General features: G+C 40.3%; 1 protein-coding gene, 2 long non-coding RNA genes and 1 pseudogene across 3 annotated transcripts; 1 reads left to right on the top strand and 3 right to left on the bottom strand.

The window, feature by feature from the left end:
- Nucleotides 1-2,286: 2,286 nt before the first annotated feature.
- Nucleotides 2,287-3,252, top strand: LOC137000707 (uncharacterized). The gene is made up of 2 exons (XM_067358048.1): nt 2,287-2,386; nt 2,678-3,252. Exons 1-2 carry the CDS (start codon nt 2,287-2,289, stop codon nt 3,250-3,252), a joined length of 675 nt encoding a protein of 224 aa, XP_067214149.1.
- An 896-nt stretch (nt 3,253-4,148) lies between these two features.
- On the bottom strand, nt 4,149-6,058 carry LOC137000436 (uncharacterized). Its single transcript, XR_010890680.1, has 2 exons — nt 4,512-6,058; nt 4,149-4,415 (listed from the first exon to the last, which is right to left on the bottom strand). It is a non-coding gene; the product is annotated as an uncharacterized lncRNA (long non-coding RNA).
- A 2,677-nt stretch (nt 6,059-8,735) lies between these two features.
- Nucleotides 8,736-12,295, bottom strand: LOC137000907 (uncharacterized). The gene is made up of 3 exons (XR_010891071.1): nt 10,828-12,295; nt 10,366-10,567; nt 8,736-10,186 (listed from the first exon to the last, which is right to left on the bottom strand). It is a non-coding gene; the product is annotated as an uncharacterized lncRNA (long non-coding RNA).
- A 1,443-nt stretch (nt 12,296-13,738) lies between these two features.
- On the bottom strand, nt 13,739-14,750 carry LOC137000706 (histone-lysine N-methyltransferase SETMAR-like; annotated as a pseudogene).
- Between the last annotated feature and the right edge of the window lie 3,729 nt (nt 14,751-18,479).

The raw sequence follows: 18,479 nt of genomic DNA, 5'->3' as shown, positions 1-18,479 counted from the left end.
TTGTTATTACGCGACGAGTGCGCAGCATTGGTTGTTGGAAAGAGCGGTGCTCGGATATTTGGCGCTAGATCTAAAATATCTCTATTTCCATACATGATTCGGACATTATCCTGAAAAAAAAAAAATATTGTTTCAAACACACGATTAGCGATACATGTTTGCGACATTCACCTCCTTCCGTTCCTTCTTATTATCCCGGTTATTCATTGTACTTTGTCGTCCGACAAACTTTGATATTCTACTGGTTTATGATCGATACGCGCCTCCTATTTATAGGTGAGCGCTGTCGAAACACACCTCAGTTGGAAATATGATTTACACGCGATACGTTAGAATTCGCGCTCTATGAAACGATACAAGGGTGCCGGTTTACTGAACAGTGTGATAAATCGACTACCGTTGGAGCTGCATATACCCGGCTACCAATTTTGCGGGCCGGGGACTCGTTTGCGGAAACGACTCGCGCGAGGGGATCGAGGTATCAATCCGTTGGACGCGGCGTGTCGCGATCACGACATCGCGTACTCGCAAAACCGCGAATCAGCGGACCGCCACGCAGCCGATCGCGTTCTCGCCGATAAAGTGCGGGTGCGGATCACCGCTGCGGACGCGACTCTCGGTGAGAGGGCTGCTGCTACCGCCGTATGGGCTGCTATGAAAGCAAAGACGAAATTGGGGATGGGTATGACAAAGAGAAAGAAGAAGAAGACCAAGAGGAGAACGCTTCCGACGGCGAAACGCGGTGGTATGTTACCGTTGTTACCGCTCTTGGGAGTCATCGGTTCGCTTGCCGGTGGAGCGGCGGGTGTTGCAAAGGCGGTGAACGACTCTAAGGCCGCGCGACGACAACTCGAAAAGACGAAACGTCACAATAAAGCAATGGAAGGACGGAGGATTTATCTCGCTCCGTACAAGCGGGGCAAAGGATTGAAGAGAAAAAAAAAAACATCGAAAAAACGATAGAGATGCCCGCGGGTGCCACCACCAATCTACAGTTGTTACAAATAGCGAAGCGTATGCGAATACCGTATTTCCGAGGTGTCTACATGCGTAACGCTTTACCCGACAAGATACATAAAAATGAGAGCGGTATCGTGAATTTGGACGATGTCGACGGGCCGGGCACGCATTGGGTGGCGTACGCTAAGAGAGGCGATCGCGCCGTATACTTTGACAGCTTTGGCAATTTGCAACCGCCGAAGGAGCTTACACGCTACCTCGGAGACACCGATACAACGATAACGTACAATCGCACGGTCTACCAGACGTACGATCAAACGATCTGCGGACAATTGTGCCTCCTGTTCCTCCAGAAAATAGATATAAAAATCGATCCGCCATCGATCGACATCAGTCGTCGATGGAATCTCGGCAATGTCGCTGACGCTCACTCTAAGCGGTAAAAGCAGCGTTCTCACGGTGGATTATTTTCCACCGATAGACTTGAGCGATGGGGACTACGAGCTCGGCCTAACCACGATGGAGACCTACAACACGATTCCGAACGTGACGGTAGCGAACAATAAATTTTATTTCGACGACAATGACGAAGAAATTACAATTCCCAAAGGATCGTACGAATTGGACGCCATTGCTTCTTATCTGAAACGCGCGATACTGCAAAAACGAGAAAAAAGTGAAGAGCAAGATTATCCATTGTCACTTCGTCCCAACGTTAATACCATGAAGAGTGAAATCATGTGCGCTTTTCGAATAAATTTCGCCAAACCGAATACCATCGGACCGCTGTTTGGATTTTCGACGGGTCGTATACTGGAACCGAGAAAGTTGCACGAATCAGATTCCTCGGTAAACATCGTCAACGTAAACATTATTCGAGTGGAATGCAGCATAACCACGGGTGCGTACGCCAACGACAGGTCGGTGCACACGATACATGAATTTTCACCGAACGTACCTCCGGGATATAAAGTCTCGGAAACACCGGCGCAAATCATTTACCTTCCGGTCATCGCGAGGAGCGTTACCGATATCACCTTGCGTGTGGTGGATCAAGACGGACGATTGACCGATTTTCGCGGAGAGGAGATTACCATCAGACTGCACTTGCGGCGACGTGGTGCGAGGAAATGCTCGTGTTGAACGAACAGCGAGTGATTGAGAGAACAACGAAAATTGGGAAAACATCACCATTCAAGAGGCTCAGTACGACGAACGTAAACTTTTTAAAATCGTTGGAATTCGTTGTGAGAAACGTTTAAAGAGATGGATATACTCGACATCGCTGACGAGCCCGTCTTCAACGAGCGTATCGTGAAATATGAGATGCACACGTACAATCCGTACGCTAACACGACGTTGGAACACAGCGATGAGATACGAATACCGATACAGCAACAGGATTTGTACACGTTACCGTGTGAGAGTTTTCTCTACATTGAAGGAAAACTCGTTACTCCTGCCGATGATAATAGAGATAACGTGTGTATAATGGGAAATAATTGTGTCGCGTTCATGTTTGATGAAATGCGATACGAGCTCGACGGAGTTGAAATCGATCGTAACAGAAACGTTGGAATAACGAGCACGATCAAAAACTATGTATCGCTGACGACGGAGAAGAGCAAGACGCTGAAATACGCATCGTGGAATCCGGATGGAAATCCGTTGCTCGATGGAAACTTTAATTTTTGCGTTCCGCTCAATACTCTTTTAGGATTCTGCGAGGACTACAAACGGATTGTAATCAACGCTCGTCACAAACTTGTATTGATACGATCGCGCAACGATAATAATTCTCTCGTTGGACGAGTTGGTACGAATCCAACGATCGAACTACTCAAGATACAGTGGCGAATGCCGCATGTATCTCTGAGCGAAGTCAACAAGCTGTCTCTTCTTCGAACTTTGGATAGCGGAAGATATCTGAGCGTGTGCTTTCGTTCGTGGGATCTGTACGAGTTTCCTCTGCTGCAGAATACAACGAAGCATTCCTGGGCGGTCAAAGCTGCGACGCAATTGGAAAAACCGCGATACGTAATCTTTGCTCTCCAAAGCGGTCGAAAAAACGTACTGTCTGAAAACGCTACGCAATTTAACGCTTGTAAACTCACCAATGTGAGACTGCATCTGAATTCAGATTTTTATCCGTACGACGACATGAATTTGGATTTCGACAAGAGTCGATACGCTATACTGTACAATATGTATGCGCGTTTTCGCAAAGCCTATTATGGACAGGACGATACGTATTTGGCCATCGATGAATTCTCGAAAGCCGTCCGTTCGTAGTCATAGATTGTTCGCGACAAAACGACTCTGTCAAGAGCGCCACCGTTGACGTGCGAATAGAATTTGATTGTAAGGAAAATATACCGGCCAACACCACCGCCTATTGTCTCATTATACACGATCGAATGGTCGAATATAATCCACTGAACAACATTGTGCGCAGACTCGTGTGAAAAGTTATAAATTAGACGTGTGCGAATGGGAACGTCAGTTTTCCGACGGTCGACGACGATGTCTGACGTACCAATTTTCGTCGACTTGCAAGGTTACGCGTTCAACAACATTTTTATCGTGAAAGAGGTAGCGGTACTTCGAGATGGCGAAACGCTATCTCATTACGTATTTCGTGAACACGTACCGTGGTATCTGTTGACGAAATCGGAAAAATCGCTGGCGTGTTGGTTACGGATACACCACCACGGCTTCCGATGGGAAGATGGACACGTCTCGTACAGTCAGATGAAAAGTCTTATCAACAATGCCATTGGTACGGAACCGTCTCTGATATACGTGAAAGGACTCGAGAAGAAAAAGTGGTTGTGCGAGATTTTGGAAGATAATGTAGAGATTGAAACAATAGATGCGGATTACGAAGATATCGCACGCCTGACGAACTTGGATGTAATCGGAACCTTGCGCTGCGCGTATCACACGAGACATTGCGCTATGCGGAATGTTTGCAAATTGTACAAGTGGTGGTTTGAGCGTAACAAACGTGTAAAACAACTATGATTTATGCTAATAAAATGATGTATATCACACTCGTATGACTTTTATTCCACCTTTTACCCATCACATAATCCACCATATAATATGGTCTATCGCTTATCTCGCAGTAAAATAGGACGTTGAATAGGATAGGGAAAGAGTCTGGTAAAAAAAAAATGAAAAATTAATTTATTTAATATAAATAATATTTATTAAAAAACTAAAAAAAAATATATGTACATTTGAGCAAACAGAATTTTTTCAATTGCATAAAAATGTTCTTCCGACGCCTTTCCACCACCGCCGCATCGATATCCCTCCGCTTGCCTTGTTTCCTCCGTTCTTTCCTCGCGAGGAATCGACTGGCGAAACTGACGACTTCGAAAGCGCGCCGCAGGAACCTCGCCCGACCAAGTTTTCCTCCGACTCTTCTTCTCCACCACCACCTGTTTGAACTGCAAAAAGTCAAAATTAAAAATTAATGAATTAATTAAAAAAATTTGAGTATGAAAATATGAAATAGAAAAATTTGTAGTGTTAAATCAACTCACCTCTCGATTTTCTTCTTTTTACTTTACTCCCCCGTTTGATAATTGTAATCGGGAGAGTAAGAAATCACAGGGGGGGCTGTATTCTGTGAAAATTTTATTGTTTAAAAAAATAAAATTCGAGCATAAAAGTAACTGTAAAAATTTTCAATCTTTCTTACCTCTGTCACCCATTCCCCATCCGTCTTGCGCGTAGCCTTCCTCATCCCCTCCTTCATAATACCTCTCCTCTTCCTTAGTCTGTAATTCCTCTTCCTCAGTCTGTAATTCCTCTTCCTCAGTCTGTAATTCTTCTTCCTGCTCTTCCTCCTCCTCGCGAAGTAAGCTCGTCGATTCGTCGCTCGCGAGATCGACGAGCTCAGGCGTTAGAACAATTCGAGCGCGAGCTAAAACATTAAATTTTTTTTTGTAAAATTTCCTAATATAAAATCGATGCTGTTATTTTATTTCATATAAATAATGTATGCAGCGACTTACACGAGGGTCCGGCTTCGTCGCTCGCGAGATCGACGAGCTCAGGCGTTAGAACAATTCGAGCGCGAGCTGAAACATTAAATTTTTTTTTGTAAAATTTCCTAATATAAAATCGATGCTGTTATTTCATATAAATAATGTATACAGCGACTTACACGAGGGTCCGGCCTCAGGCGAGGTATCTGCTCGACGTCTTACCCCGAGACGTCGAGTAGCTCGCTCGTCACGGTTTTGACGCGTACCACGCACCACACCCTCCACCACCATGGTTTTTTTAGGTGTTGGATGTTGTAGCGTTCCTAAAAAAAAAAAAAATGATTTTAATTCTTTAAAACTTTGTTTTAATATTCATAATACAAAAAATAGAAACTTACCATTTTTTACCGCACCATGATAGCAATTCGACAGCCTGATGATATAGCCTTCCGCATCCTCTTCCTCGTTGTCGTTGAACGCTCGCCTTGTCTCGATTATTTCGCCAGCAATAATCAAGAGCTGCAGATAAATCGAAAAATGTCCCAAACGGAATAAAACCGCGAGCACCGCACTAGGGCACGCACCCGCAAACTTTGCGAATACCGCATAATTATTATCGTCGTTGTCGGATAACGATGATAAATAATTATCGATGCATAGCCCGTTTAAGTTACACGCCAATCGCAAACACGAATCAATAATTTTCCGCAAACTAGACATTTTTAAAACGAATAACCAGCTCCCGGATGATTTCCTACGTTCCACTCGAGCCTTGAGAAGTTAATACGTCGATGCAATAGTTAATCCCGGCTTATATACCCTTACATCAAAGATGCCGCTAAATCTTATTATAATCTAATTATGTTCACAGATAGCTAACATTCGTATCGATATCCACTATAGTTTACAATAATATGTCGAAGACGAGATAACTCGCTCGACAGTAGCATTTCCTTTTCGAGGAACAGTAATCGTGGATCTAAGGTTTCGCTAGGACGATAGGTGCTAAGCTATTCGTCGCTAACTAACATTCGTATCGATATCCACTATAGTTTACAATAATACGTCGAAGACGAGATAACTCGCTCTACAGTAGCATTTCCTTTTCGAGGAACAGTAATCGTGGATCTAAGGTTTCGCTAGGACGATAGGCGATAGGCCAGCGTATCATATTTCCATTTATTCAACGTCTATCGTACGTCTTTGAACCTCTATCGAACGTCTATCGTACATCTTTTAACGTATTGTTGAACGTCTTACGTACAACTTTTAACATCTTTTGTACATCTTTTCAACATTACTTAAACCACTTTTAACATCTATCAAACGTCTTTTAACGTTTATTACTACAGCGAAATTGACGTTTTTGCGTCGAGCTGTATATAAGGTGTGCGGAAGAGAGAAATTTATCAGTTCAAAGTGTGCACGCGGTGGAGAAAAAAGTATAGAAAATGGAGCGTGATCAGAATAGAAAAACTTCCGAATACGAGAAGTGTAAAGATTGCGGAGTGTACCACAAGCCGATAGCTGTGGTCGAGCCTCGTCCGAGGACGACTCAAGCGCCTCCCGTCCCTCCTCGTAATCGTGAAAGGCGTTAAAGGCTCGGTTGAAACAGTTTTTTTTTTTGTAAAAAATGTTGTATAGATGAAAAAAAAATATGAATAAAATTTGTTAATACTAATCTTATTGCGATTTTTTTCTCCTTTCACCTACCATCCTTAAATTACATATTAAGTTTAGATTAGAGTTCCTATTAAATTTATATTTTACCGCGGATAATTTGTATTAAGAAGAAAACATAAGTATATTATTGGTGTTTAGAATAAATGCATAACTTAAATAATTCACTTTATATTATTCACCACAATTAAAAGAAAAAATAATGATAGTCACTGGTTCGCTCGTTTCCTTCTATCGTGTAGTGTAACATGACGCGCGCGCTTATCTCGCAGTAGGATAGGTTAGTGAATAAGATGAGGCACAGGAATAATAATTCAAATTATTTTATTGATAAATAATATTTATTAAAAATAATTAGTTCCGCATACATGGTTCAGTGTTGTATACTCCGTTATCCCGGTTCTGCAAAAACATTGTTCATTCTTTTCTTGCACTGAGGTGTTGCATACTCCGTTCTCCCGGTTCTGCAAAATGTATACGATCGATGTTTGATGTTGAGGAGTTGTGTGTACTTTGTGCAAATGTATCGATGTCGGCACCTTCTCTGGATGCATTTTTCTAATTTTTTCCAGTATCGCTGATCTATACTGCTTCGGTATCATATAATATATGTAGTCATAATAGTGTGAAGAGATCCTTGATATTAGACTATCCTGAGCGCATAACGAGCATAACTTTTCCATCAATATCGGCAGGATAGATTCTATTAAAAACGTCGAAAATTCCTCCTCGGAATATTCTAGTACACTGTCGTCAATTTCACTCGTCCATTCGATAAATTGTTGTCGAAATATAGTATCCGGAATATATGGTTTAATGAATGCAGGAAATGTTGTATACTTTTCAATTATTTCCTCACTGTTTTTATATTTCCTTCTACATTCCCGACATGTTGTTAACCAATCTGTGAGAGTACTCAGATTTTCCTCTCGTAAGATGAGACTGTCTTCCATCTCTGTAATAAATAAAAATTATTAAAATAAAAAAATATCCAATTAGTTATTACGCATTCGAAAAATGTGTATTAAAGATATTTTAAAAATGTGTACTTTACCTATTTCAGTTTGCACAGAGTGCAATCTTTCCTGTACGGTGGGGGCCCGTTGATGTGGTCACTCTGCCACGACTGGTTGTAGTGCAACGAGCACCGACGATAACCTTGCACTTCCGGATCCGCTTTTAAATGATCCGGTAGCCTATCCCACACGTGATCCACAAACCGAGCAAAGTTTTTTATAAGAATCACTTTCGGCACGATTTCTAATTGCTCCGCGGACAAGCTCAGAATGTCACGTTCGTCCAATAGCGCGATGAACATTTCGACTGTTACCTCGACTTGGTCATGATGGACCTTATATACCCGCTTGTTGCACACGACATTGATTAAAACTATCGATGGTTCATATTTGCATTAACAATCCTTATCTTATCTCTTCCGGGAATTATTGTGATCTGATACTCCCCACCATTCCAAAATTACCTCCTCTCCTCCAAACACGATGACGCATCTAGCAACATGGCGATGCCTACAATTTGTATTAACAATTATTATCACACCCTCTAAGAAACGGCGCTCAAATGCTGCCTCTTTGTTCTAAAATACAGCGATGACGCAATCCGTAAATCTGCACGAACCTGCATACTATAAACATAATGATTCCGACAACATGGCGCTCTACTTTGATGCGTAGAAAAAAAAACCTGCACCAATAAACAGTTCTCTTTCCAATAAACAATCCTTATCTTTTCCGGGAATCCTTATCTCGCGATTTGTATTAACAATCCTTATCTTCCGGGAATTATTGTAATCTGATACCCCTACCACTCCACATTTACCCCCTCTCCTCCAAAAACGAAGACGTCATTACCCCCCTCCACTGTTATCCGATACCCCCTTCCCCTCTTCACCCGCGCACCCCCTCATTGCCCCATGGGTTTGAATCATCATAGTATAACTACTCTAGTACTTATTCAATAAAGTTGTTATTATTTATATTCATAGATATTTACTTTTTCATTGGTTACCGGATGTTCAAACCATGGACGAAATTTTGCAGTCTCAAATTTAAAATTACAATGTAATTTTGTACACATGCTTATATTTACTGGTGCTCCATCAAATGTAATAGAGTTGCATATAGCATTCGTTTCGTGCAGCATTTTTAAACATTTTTTCAGCAAATTGGCTCTTTCACTGGCATTCAAACTATCAATTAGAAAATATCCAAGAGGAACTTTCCAATTGCTGTTCAATGCTACAGCCATAAATACCAATGCATTTTTGGCTTTTGGTATATTCTCATCTTGATTATTACCATCGACGCCAAAATCAACGTAACCATAAAATCGTTTACCATCCCAATGAATATGTTCACTAATGGACATTTCGTCCATTGTAAGATTAACAACTACATAATCCTCTGACTGAACCTTCTTAGCAATCGAATTAAATGCTTCCTTCGTAAACCCGGGATTACCATCAATTACTTGGAGCCATTTTGCGAACGTTTTCTCGTGTGGCAACAAATTCGCAAACTTCTTTCTGATATTAGCCTTTGCTGAATAAAAATGTAGTATTATGGCAAAATGCTCTTAAACGTGGAGAAATCTTCGCAGTTCTAGATTTCAGTTTGCGTTTTATGATGTCCTGTATGGTATCTGTTGTCATTGTCTACATAAAAAGAGTAATAATCGTTGTTTAATAAAGCTATTATATTTTTCAAACAGTAAATCAGTACCTATTAAAAGATAACGTTTTTATTTATTTCCGTTTCAATACATAATAACTTTAATGTACAATTGCTTAAATAATTACTTTGATGTATAATATTATTCGATGTAGAAATTACTTCAATATACTATTACTTTGATGTACAATTTAATAAAATAATGCTTAATTAAACTTATGAGGACTTTAATATATAATGTCATTAGAATTCATTTTATAATCCCTAAAGTCGCACATAACATGTTTTTCAATTAACACTTCAGTGTCCATTTCATCGAAGTCTATTCGGTTCTTGGTAGAGGAAATAGATAGTTGAGTTCTTAAAAATACCTGTATAATCATTTCAGCTTCCTCGGATATCATTTTCTTATCTGCCAGTTCTTTTAGTAGTGATTGCAAATGTTTTATTTTCTTTGTCATTTGTAGTTTTTGTCGATTAATACTGGCAATTTGGCGCTTATATGACAATATTATACTGGCTGCTAAGTTGAAATGTCTCTTGGCACGGCGTGGTGTATCGAAACCGTGTTCCATATCAATTTGTGAAATGTGAGCTGGACGCCATCTCTTCTGCTTCACTCGTGGTTCTTGTCCTTCAATCGATGTCACTTCAACGCCAAGTTCCATTGAATCAGAAGCAAGTTCAATATCGCTTTTTTTCTCAACTTCTTCCACTGACATAATTAGAAGGCATTCATCACATAGTTGAAACACAGATGTTAAAGAATCTTCTTGTGGATGTAACTTTTCAGAAACATTGGCAATGTTTGGATGCTTAACGACGCTTATGTCATCTGTATTTTCATTCAGATCTAGTTTTCTGAAAACAATACAACAATTGAGAACAATGAACACAGTGTGGAAAAATTGCAATGTTATATACTGCTATATGAATTAAATATAAGAATCTGAGGCTATGGATATTATTGTATTTGTGAAAGGGTTAAAAATCTGTTACAACTAAAATCGAATTGTATAATTTAAAGATTAAAAAATTACCTTTTTGTTGATTTGCGAAGAAGAAGAGTGTAGGTACCGATCCTTTTTTTAACATCTTCTTTTCTCGAGTCGTATTCACATTGTGTAGAAACATGTGTCTTCAAAATACTTCCCACATATCCTCGTATATTTCATGATATCTATTTCTTCTAAATAAAACGCAGCCAACCACTTGGTTCGAAGTTCTGAGTCCTTCGGAAATCTATGATAATAACAAAGGTCAAAAATACAACTACTTCATTTCTTAAGTATGAACACAAATGCGAAGTATTTTGATACAAAGTTACTTTCTAATATTTGTAGCTCACTTGTTACAGTGTCCATCATTTCTACTGAAATTATTCGACATACTTTTTGTCTCTCATTTATTAATTATAATAATAAAGAATAACAATGAAACCTACCCTCCAAACTAACATTATAAATTCTGTATTAATAATACTCCTAAATAATTAAACTTACATATGATATGTAGACGCCTGATCTCGTTCCTTGCAAATGTAGCAATACATTATTGTCACAAATTGTCACAATTTCGTAAAATCGAAATGTTCACTTCCAATATTCAATTGAATGTCAAAAGATGTCAACGGTTTGTTCAGGTTAGCTTGGACGTCCATCGCGCAGGCATCTGTTTATATGGAGCATGCGCATTACAAGTTAGGATCATCATCTCTCCATCTTTGTCAATCTAGGATCATCATTTCTCCATTTTTGTCAATCTATTCTCGGACAATTAAATGCACGGAGCTAATAAGCCTATGCTCCTTCCAGTATTATATGTTCTAAGGGTTAGTACGACGGAGCGCCTGTCGGCGGGCGCGTTCGTAGATGCGTCGCGAGTCCGTTCGATAGTCGATCGATACGGGTCGCTCGACGGCGCGGATTGGTCGACGCGGTTTTGCCTGCTGGATGGAGTTTGACTTTAAATGCCGGTGTGCGGAAATGCAATATTTGGATCGGAAGCCGAGAACGCTCGTGTTCGAGAAATGAGGAGCCGAGGACGCTCGGCGGGTATACGAGAACGCTCGTATAAGAGGCTTGGAGCCGAGTATGCTCGGCGGGAATACGAGAACGCTCGTACGAGGTGGATTCGGAGCGGTGGTCCTGCTGAGTACACGGGAATGCATGTGTACGAAGACCGGTACTTGGAGGAGCCGAGTACGCTCAGCGGGTGCACGAGAACGCTTGTGCTTCAGTGGATAGAGTACCGAGAACGCTCGGCGGTACAAGAGAACGCTCGTGTGTCTGGAAGAAAAGGCATAGAAGCCGAGTACGCTCGGCGGACTACGAGAACGCTCGTAGAGGGATGTTCGCTGTCTAGCAGCGAACAGGATCTGGTGAAATAGACGTACAGCCGGGCCTCTTTTATACCCGGCTGGCGGCCGACTGACTTCGAATCGGCAAGCATCAGCGGTTTTGGCGGCGGGCCCCAATTAAGCGGAATTCGGAACGGTCGGATGTGGAGGTCCGTTCGGCGATTGACCGCCGGTGTTTGTGACAAAGTTTTATCGAGGCTCGATGCGCCCTAGGTTGGCTACGGACGATAGACGGTCCGTAGCCGTAACGATGCAGCTTGCAGGCTGCACCGTTACATAAGTAAACTGCGTAAATTAATAAACGTGCTGCGCCTTTTGCCGAAATTAAACAACTAAATCTAATTAATCCTAAGTCGGTCGATTCGTACGGTACGGATTAAGAATATTAAAAAATAAACGATACCGCGTGTATCCGAGCTTGATGAGTCGTCGACGGTTGCCGGTGCGCTGTGTCCGGAGACAGAGAGAATCTTCTCTCTTTCGAGGAATCTGGAAGTCGAATGTCGAGAACACCCGACCGAAGCAGAGAACGCCCTGCTCCTTTTCCGACCGTCAGGACGGGAGCGAGTACGACTGGAGCTTCAGAGTGCGCCCTGAGGCTTGTCCGAGTCGTAGTCGGGGGAATGGTGCTGGTCTGCTCCGCGAGCCGGCTTTTATACCGGTTGCGCTACCCCCACTCAAGGTGCTACCCTGCCCGGGAGCTACCCCTTCTCGAGCTACTACCCTCAAGTTGGGGGATCGGAATGCGGCCCGCAATGGGGGGTGTTTACACGGAGCCCGATCGGCGCTTCGTAACAGCGCGTGCTGTTACAAAATTCTAGTAAGTCCGTGCATTCCGTCAAACTTTGCAATTTTCAATATGACAAACATGCCCTCAGATTTAAAGGGTTACAGTCATTGGGGTGCATTAAACTTAAAATCGCGAAATAGCATTTTAAAGTAGAGATTTCTAGCCTTTATTTAAAAAAAAAAACCAGGATTCTACGATGAATTTTCATGGAGTTTTCGTCCGTCGAAGTTGACCAATTTTTGAGCAAATTTTTTCTATGCCATAATTGTTTTGAGCAGTATATATAAAAAAACTGCGATTATTGTGCGTAGGTTATTGACGTTATAAACCACAATTATTTAATTGATTCTTGACTAGTGTAATATCGCTCAAATGTGTTTCTGAGAATAATTTTATCTTTAGCTCCTCATGCTTTACAAACAACGCCTACTTACGCCTGCCTTATGATGTTCGCGGTATTCGGCTGCGTTCTTGCGGTTTTAATATGTATAGTTTTGCGATTGCGATAAAAAGTGTATTATGTTATTTGCGTACTTATAATACTGAAGATGGCCTAAACCAAGGCCAAAACGTTTGTTCTTTGCGCCTACATCATTGTAAATAATTTTGAGCACTAAGTCCTCGGCTCTTTAATAGCTTCATATACTTATTTGTTGTTTTAATTTTATTTAATGAAGAGCCTTTACAAATTATTTCTTGTAAAATAATTGTTATTGTTACAAGAAACAAAATGTGACTTGTGTGTGTTAACTGTGCGCGTATGTGTAATTCTTATACGCCGTTTCACATTAACGCTCTTGCAGCTATACACTGCCCGTCAATGATTCGAAGGGTCGTGCAGTAGTCCTAACTTATTGGCCTGATTAAATAATAAATTAGGCCGATAAGTTAGGACTACTGTACGACCCTTCAAATTATTGACGAGCAGTGTACATTGATTGCACGCTTCTGTACACTGTACGTGAAATTATATCAGTATTTAAAAGCTTTATTTTAATATATAAAAAGGTTTACGAGGGTAGTTCGAAAAGTTCTCGGCCTGACACAGAAAACACATAATTTTTGGCAAAATTTTTTTTTATTTTTTAACATAGTCTCCTTTCAACTCAATGCACTTATTCCAATATTCTAATTTTTTTATACCGTTTATATAATATGATTTCTCTAAACCTTCAAAATAAGCGTTAGTTTTATCGATTACTTCAATATTTGAGCCAAATATTTTTCCAGCGAGCCATTTCTTCATGTTTGGAAAAAGAAAAAAGTCACTAAGGGCTAATTCTGGTGAATACGGCGCGTGCGGAACCAATTCGAAGCGCAATTCATACAATTTTGCGACTGCAATCGAAGAAGTGTGAGCGGGTGCATTGTCATGATGAAAAAGCACTTTTTTTTTGCCAAATGAGGACGTTTGGCCTTAATAGCATTGTTCAATTGATCCAATAATGCTGCATAATATTCTCCGTTGATGGTTTTTCCTTTTTCTAGGTAGTCGATGAGTACGATACCATGAAAATTTCAGAAACAGTTGCCATCACCTTTCCGGCTGATGGAACTGTTTTCGCCTTTTTTGGAGCACTTCCATCCGCTTCTACCCATTGCTTCGACTGTTGTTTAGTTTCTGGCGTGTAATGGTGAATCCATGTTTCATCAACAGTGATAAAGCGCCGCAAAAAATCGGTTGGATTGCGTTTAAACATGTCCAAACACTCCTTAGAAACGTTCATTCAAATGCGTTTTTGATCGACTGTTAGTAAACGCGGCACCCATCGCGCTGAAAGCTTTTTCATATGCAAATGTTCATGTAAGATGTTGTGAACGCGATCATTTGAGATGTTTGCAACGTTAGCAAGCTCACGCACTTTTGCTCGTTGATCATTCAACACGGCATTATAGATTTTTCTATAATTTCGTCAGTCGTAGCGGTTTTTGGGCGACCTGAACGTTCATCATCATTTATGGACGTACGACCACGTTTAAATTCAGCAGTCCATTTCTTAACAATGCAAAACGATGGTGAAGATTCTTCCAAAGTTGAATCAAGCTCGTTTTTATTTCTGTTGGCGTTAAATCTTTTAAAACAAAGTATTTTATTACTGCGCGATATTCGACTTTATCCATTTTTAAAGAAAACCAAAAGTTGATTGCTTTACACGACTAAAATAAAAAAACTAATGAACGCATCTGTTTGAAATTTTGACAGTAGGAGGTCAAATCCTCCCTCTGCAGGATAAAACTTGCAACAAATTACAGCGGTTTGATACTTCTAACGTCATTTCTGTATCAGGCCGAGAACTTTTCGAACTACCCTCGTATATTTAAAGACACTTTCACTGTTGTGCGATATACGCGCAAATTTACGTGTAAATTTAAAGCAATCTAGGCCAACATTAAATTAGAAATATAGAAAGAGTATAAGCCCAGACAGCACAAGTACGTTCTATAAACATTCATAGAATAACATTAAAGAATGTTTGAATATTCTTAAAATATTCTTACATTATGATTGGTGTTCCTATGAACTTCCAATAGAACATTAGAAGTAGACAAAACGTTCACGTTCTGTGAACGTCCTATGAATATGCTATAGAATATTGTATAAATATTCTAATCACTTCACATAATAGTTTAATTATATTCCGTAAATATTATAAGGACATTCTCTGGATATTAAATAAATTTTCAGAGAATATTTTGCGTATTTTCATGGAATATTCTGATGAGGGGATATAGGTAATGAAAGAAAAATATATAGGTGTACAAATATAGATTTATATTACATAATTATATTAGATTTTTTATTATATAATTAATATACATATATATATATACCCAGATAACACACAATATTGTATGAATATTCTATGTTGCATCAAATATATTTTTATGAGAATATTCTTGAAGAAATCATTTATATATGTCTGTAGAATATTCTTGTTCATAAAGAATATTCTATAAACCTGCCCAGAATATGTTAAAATCAGCAGTAGGAACATATTGTTTACATATTCCATAAATGTTCACTGAATATTCAAATGTACTGAAGATGTACATATAGATGGCATTCAGAATGCATAGCAGAAAATAGATCAAGATTCAACTTCTATCAATTTCATTTCCGTTCCGCTTCCGATCAGTATTAATAGTTACGCAGTTAATCTTACAGATTAGTTTATACAATTCAAACCGCAATTATATTTAATTAATACAGATTTAATTAATCCAAAGGTAAGTTTAGATTTTAAGAGTTTTTTAGTAAAAATGGTTGCTTAGAATAATAGATTCTTTAACTTAACCCTAACGTAACCTTAAAATTTTATATACAGAATTATTGTTTATTATACAAAACATTTAATTTGTTATTTTGTTAATCTTTCTGTGTTATATGTTATCATATATATTGCATCTTTTATTATAGGTGATTTAGTAAAAGCAAAAGCAAAAAATCAGATTTGACATCAATGTCCGAAGAGAAAAGAATTCGGAAAAAGAAAAAATATCTTTATGATACAAACACAGACGAAACACAAGACACGTTAGCTAATGAAAATTCTTCGGATAATGAAATCGTATATTTAACAGAATTTCCTACTCTACCTAATTCTGATAACACAAGTAAGTTTTCAACATAGATATATATGTATATACAGTTTTGTGGCGGCTCACCGCCACACCGCTGCACTGACGCGGTATAATACGCCGCGGCACCGCTACGTGCCGCAGGCCGTCTACGAGTTATGAGCTTGCGGAGACACCGCCAGGTTGCGCAGGCGGTAAAGAGCTTTCTTGCGATCAAGCTTCGATCGAAGGGATATAAAAGAGCTGCTCCGCAGATCTTTCCTCACTCACTCGCTTCAAGGCGAGCTCTCTCCAGGGCCCTTGAACTGAGTCGTACTCTGCCTCGGCAGAATCTAACCAGAGACACATAGTCTCGCAGTTTTTCTCACGCTACCTCGCAAGGCGCGTAAAAAGAAAACAGAGTCCCAGCATCGGCCGCACATTTCAACTAAGCGGCCCGCGGATACTCCACTTTCGCCGTCACCTCCTCAGTCTCTAGTTTGGAAATTGATTCCACTAGAGTTCTGCGTCCGGTTGACTCGACCACCAAGGGACACTCTTACACAAGGCGACATCCGAATTCGGAGACCTCTCTCTCCTCGGTACACGGAGCAATCCGTAATTCCGAGAGCCGAGACGGTTGCAGTTACCAGCACACCAGAGACTCGTTCCGTGGCAGTACAGACTTCGCCGCTCAGAGCCTGCTCAGAGAGCAGTTGTCAGACGGAAGACCATTTCCCGAACGGAGTTCCACCGACGCCGGGAAAGGGGCTGCAACGAGCTAACTCAATTGAACCGTCCTTTTTAGGACCCGTTCAACACACTAAGACGCGGCCGGTAATTTCTTACCGCGCCCGTAAATTTTTCTTTTAATTCTCGGCCTTACACTTTTGCCGAGAAAGCGCCTCTGGCGCAATCAATTAAATCAAACAAAACTTGTACATATACTCTACTTCTCTGACGAGAAAAATAAATTATATTTTTCTAAGAAATTGGTTTTATAATTTCAACCAAGTCGAACACAATCCATTAGGCAATACGCCTATAAGTTTGATAAAGGATTAACACCATACATGGCAGATAGGAAGTGGGTTAGATTATGAAATACAGAAGCCTTCTATCATTTTGCGATTTTTGCAATAAGAAATTAATTCATAAAGATTTGTGAAAGGGCATTAATTATTACAAAAATCGCAAAATGGTACAAAACTTTTTGATTCAGTTTAGCCTAAGCTAAAGTTTAGCCTATTTGCTCAAGAGGTGATCCGTGATTTATGAGATACTCTGTATTTGATATTCTTTAAAAATAAAAAAAAAACATTTTGTTTTAGAAAAAGATGTTAATGACAGCATGAATCCAAAATTACTTTTATATAATAATAAACAAAACGTAAACAAAGTAAAAGGAATGGATTCTTTTATTAATCTCAAGGAAAAAATAAAAAAGAAATATCTTAGTATAAATGAAACACAAAATGCATCATTTACAGAGTCTTCATCGGATAATGAAATTGAACACTACAACTTTGCTGCTAATTATACAGGTGCTTTCATAAATCTGAATTTAAGAAAAATATTATATATGTGTATGGCGTATAGCTTTTTGGATGTGTTCGAACTGGTGAGAAATTGTGAGAACCAATTTAATAGAAAATATAATTTATTTCCTTTGTCAGAGAAGTATGTACAGGTTTTATGTTTGTGCGTTTAGCGCGCCAGAAGCGCTTTCTCGGCAAAAGTGTAAGGCCGAGAAGTTAGAATAAAAATTGACGGGCTCGGTAAGATATTACCGGCCGTGTCTTAGTGTATTGAACCGGTCCTAAGAAGGACGGCTCGGTTGATGAAGCTCGTTGTAACCCTTTCCCTGGTGTTGGAGGAACTCCGTTCGGAAAGTGGTCTTCCGTATTGCAACTGCTCTCAGAGCACGCCCTAGGCGGCGAGGTTTGGATTGCAATGGAGCGAGTCTCTGGTGTGCCTTGCGATGCGACTGTCTCGGCTCTCGGCGCTGCAGAGCGTTCTACGAACCGAGAAGAGAGAGGTCTTCGAATGCGAATGTTCCCAGCAACGAAAGTATCCCTTGGAGGCCGAGTCAGCCGGATATAGAACTCTAAAGGAATTAATTTCCAAGTTAGAGTCTGTGGGGGCGACGGCGGTGCTGGTGAGTCAGCGGGTCGCTTAGGTAAAGTGTGCGGCCGAAGCTGGGACTCTGTTTTTTGTTTCCGTGCCTTTCTAGGCACTGTGAGAAAAGCGACGAGGTAACTAGCCTCTGGTTACGCTCTGAAGTAGCAGAGCTATTACTCAGCTCAAAGGCCCTAGCTCGCCTTGAAGCGAGTGAGTGAGGAAAAGCTTGCGTCGACGCTCTTTTATACAGCGTCGATCGATTCTCGATCGCGAGCAGTGATGCGATCTTTCCCACAGCGGTCCCGGCGCCGCTGCCTCATTCAACC

The sequence above is a fragment of the Linepithema humile genome, chromosome 6 (assembly GCF_040581485.1).
Source record: "Linepithema humile isolate Giens D197 chromosome 6, Lhum_UNIL_v1.0, whole genome shotgun sequence".
NCBI lineage: Eukaryota > Metazoa > Arthropoda > Insecta > Hymenoptera > Formicidae > Linepithema > Linepithema humile.
This window is presented reverse-complemented; position numbering and strand designations above follow the sequence as displayed.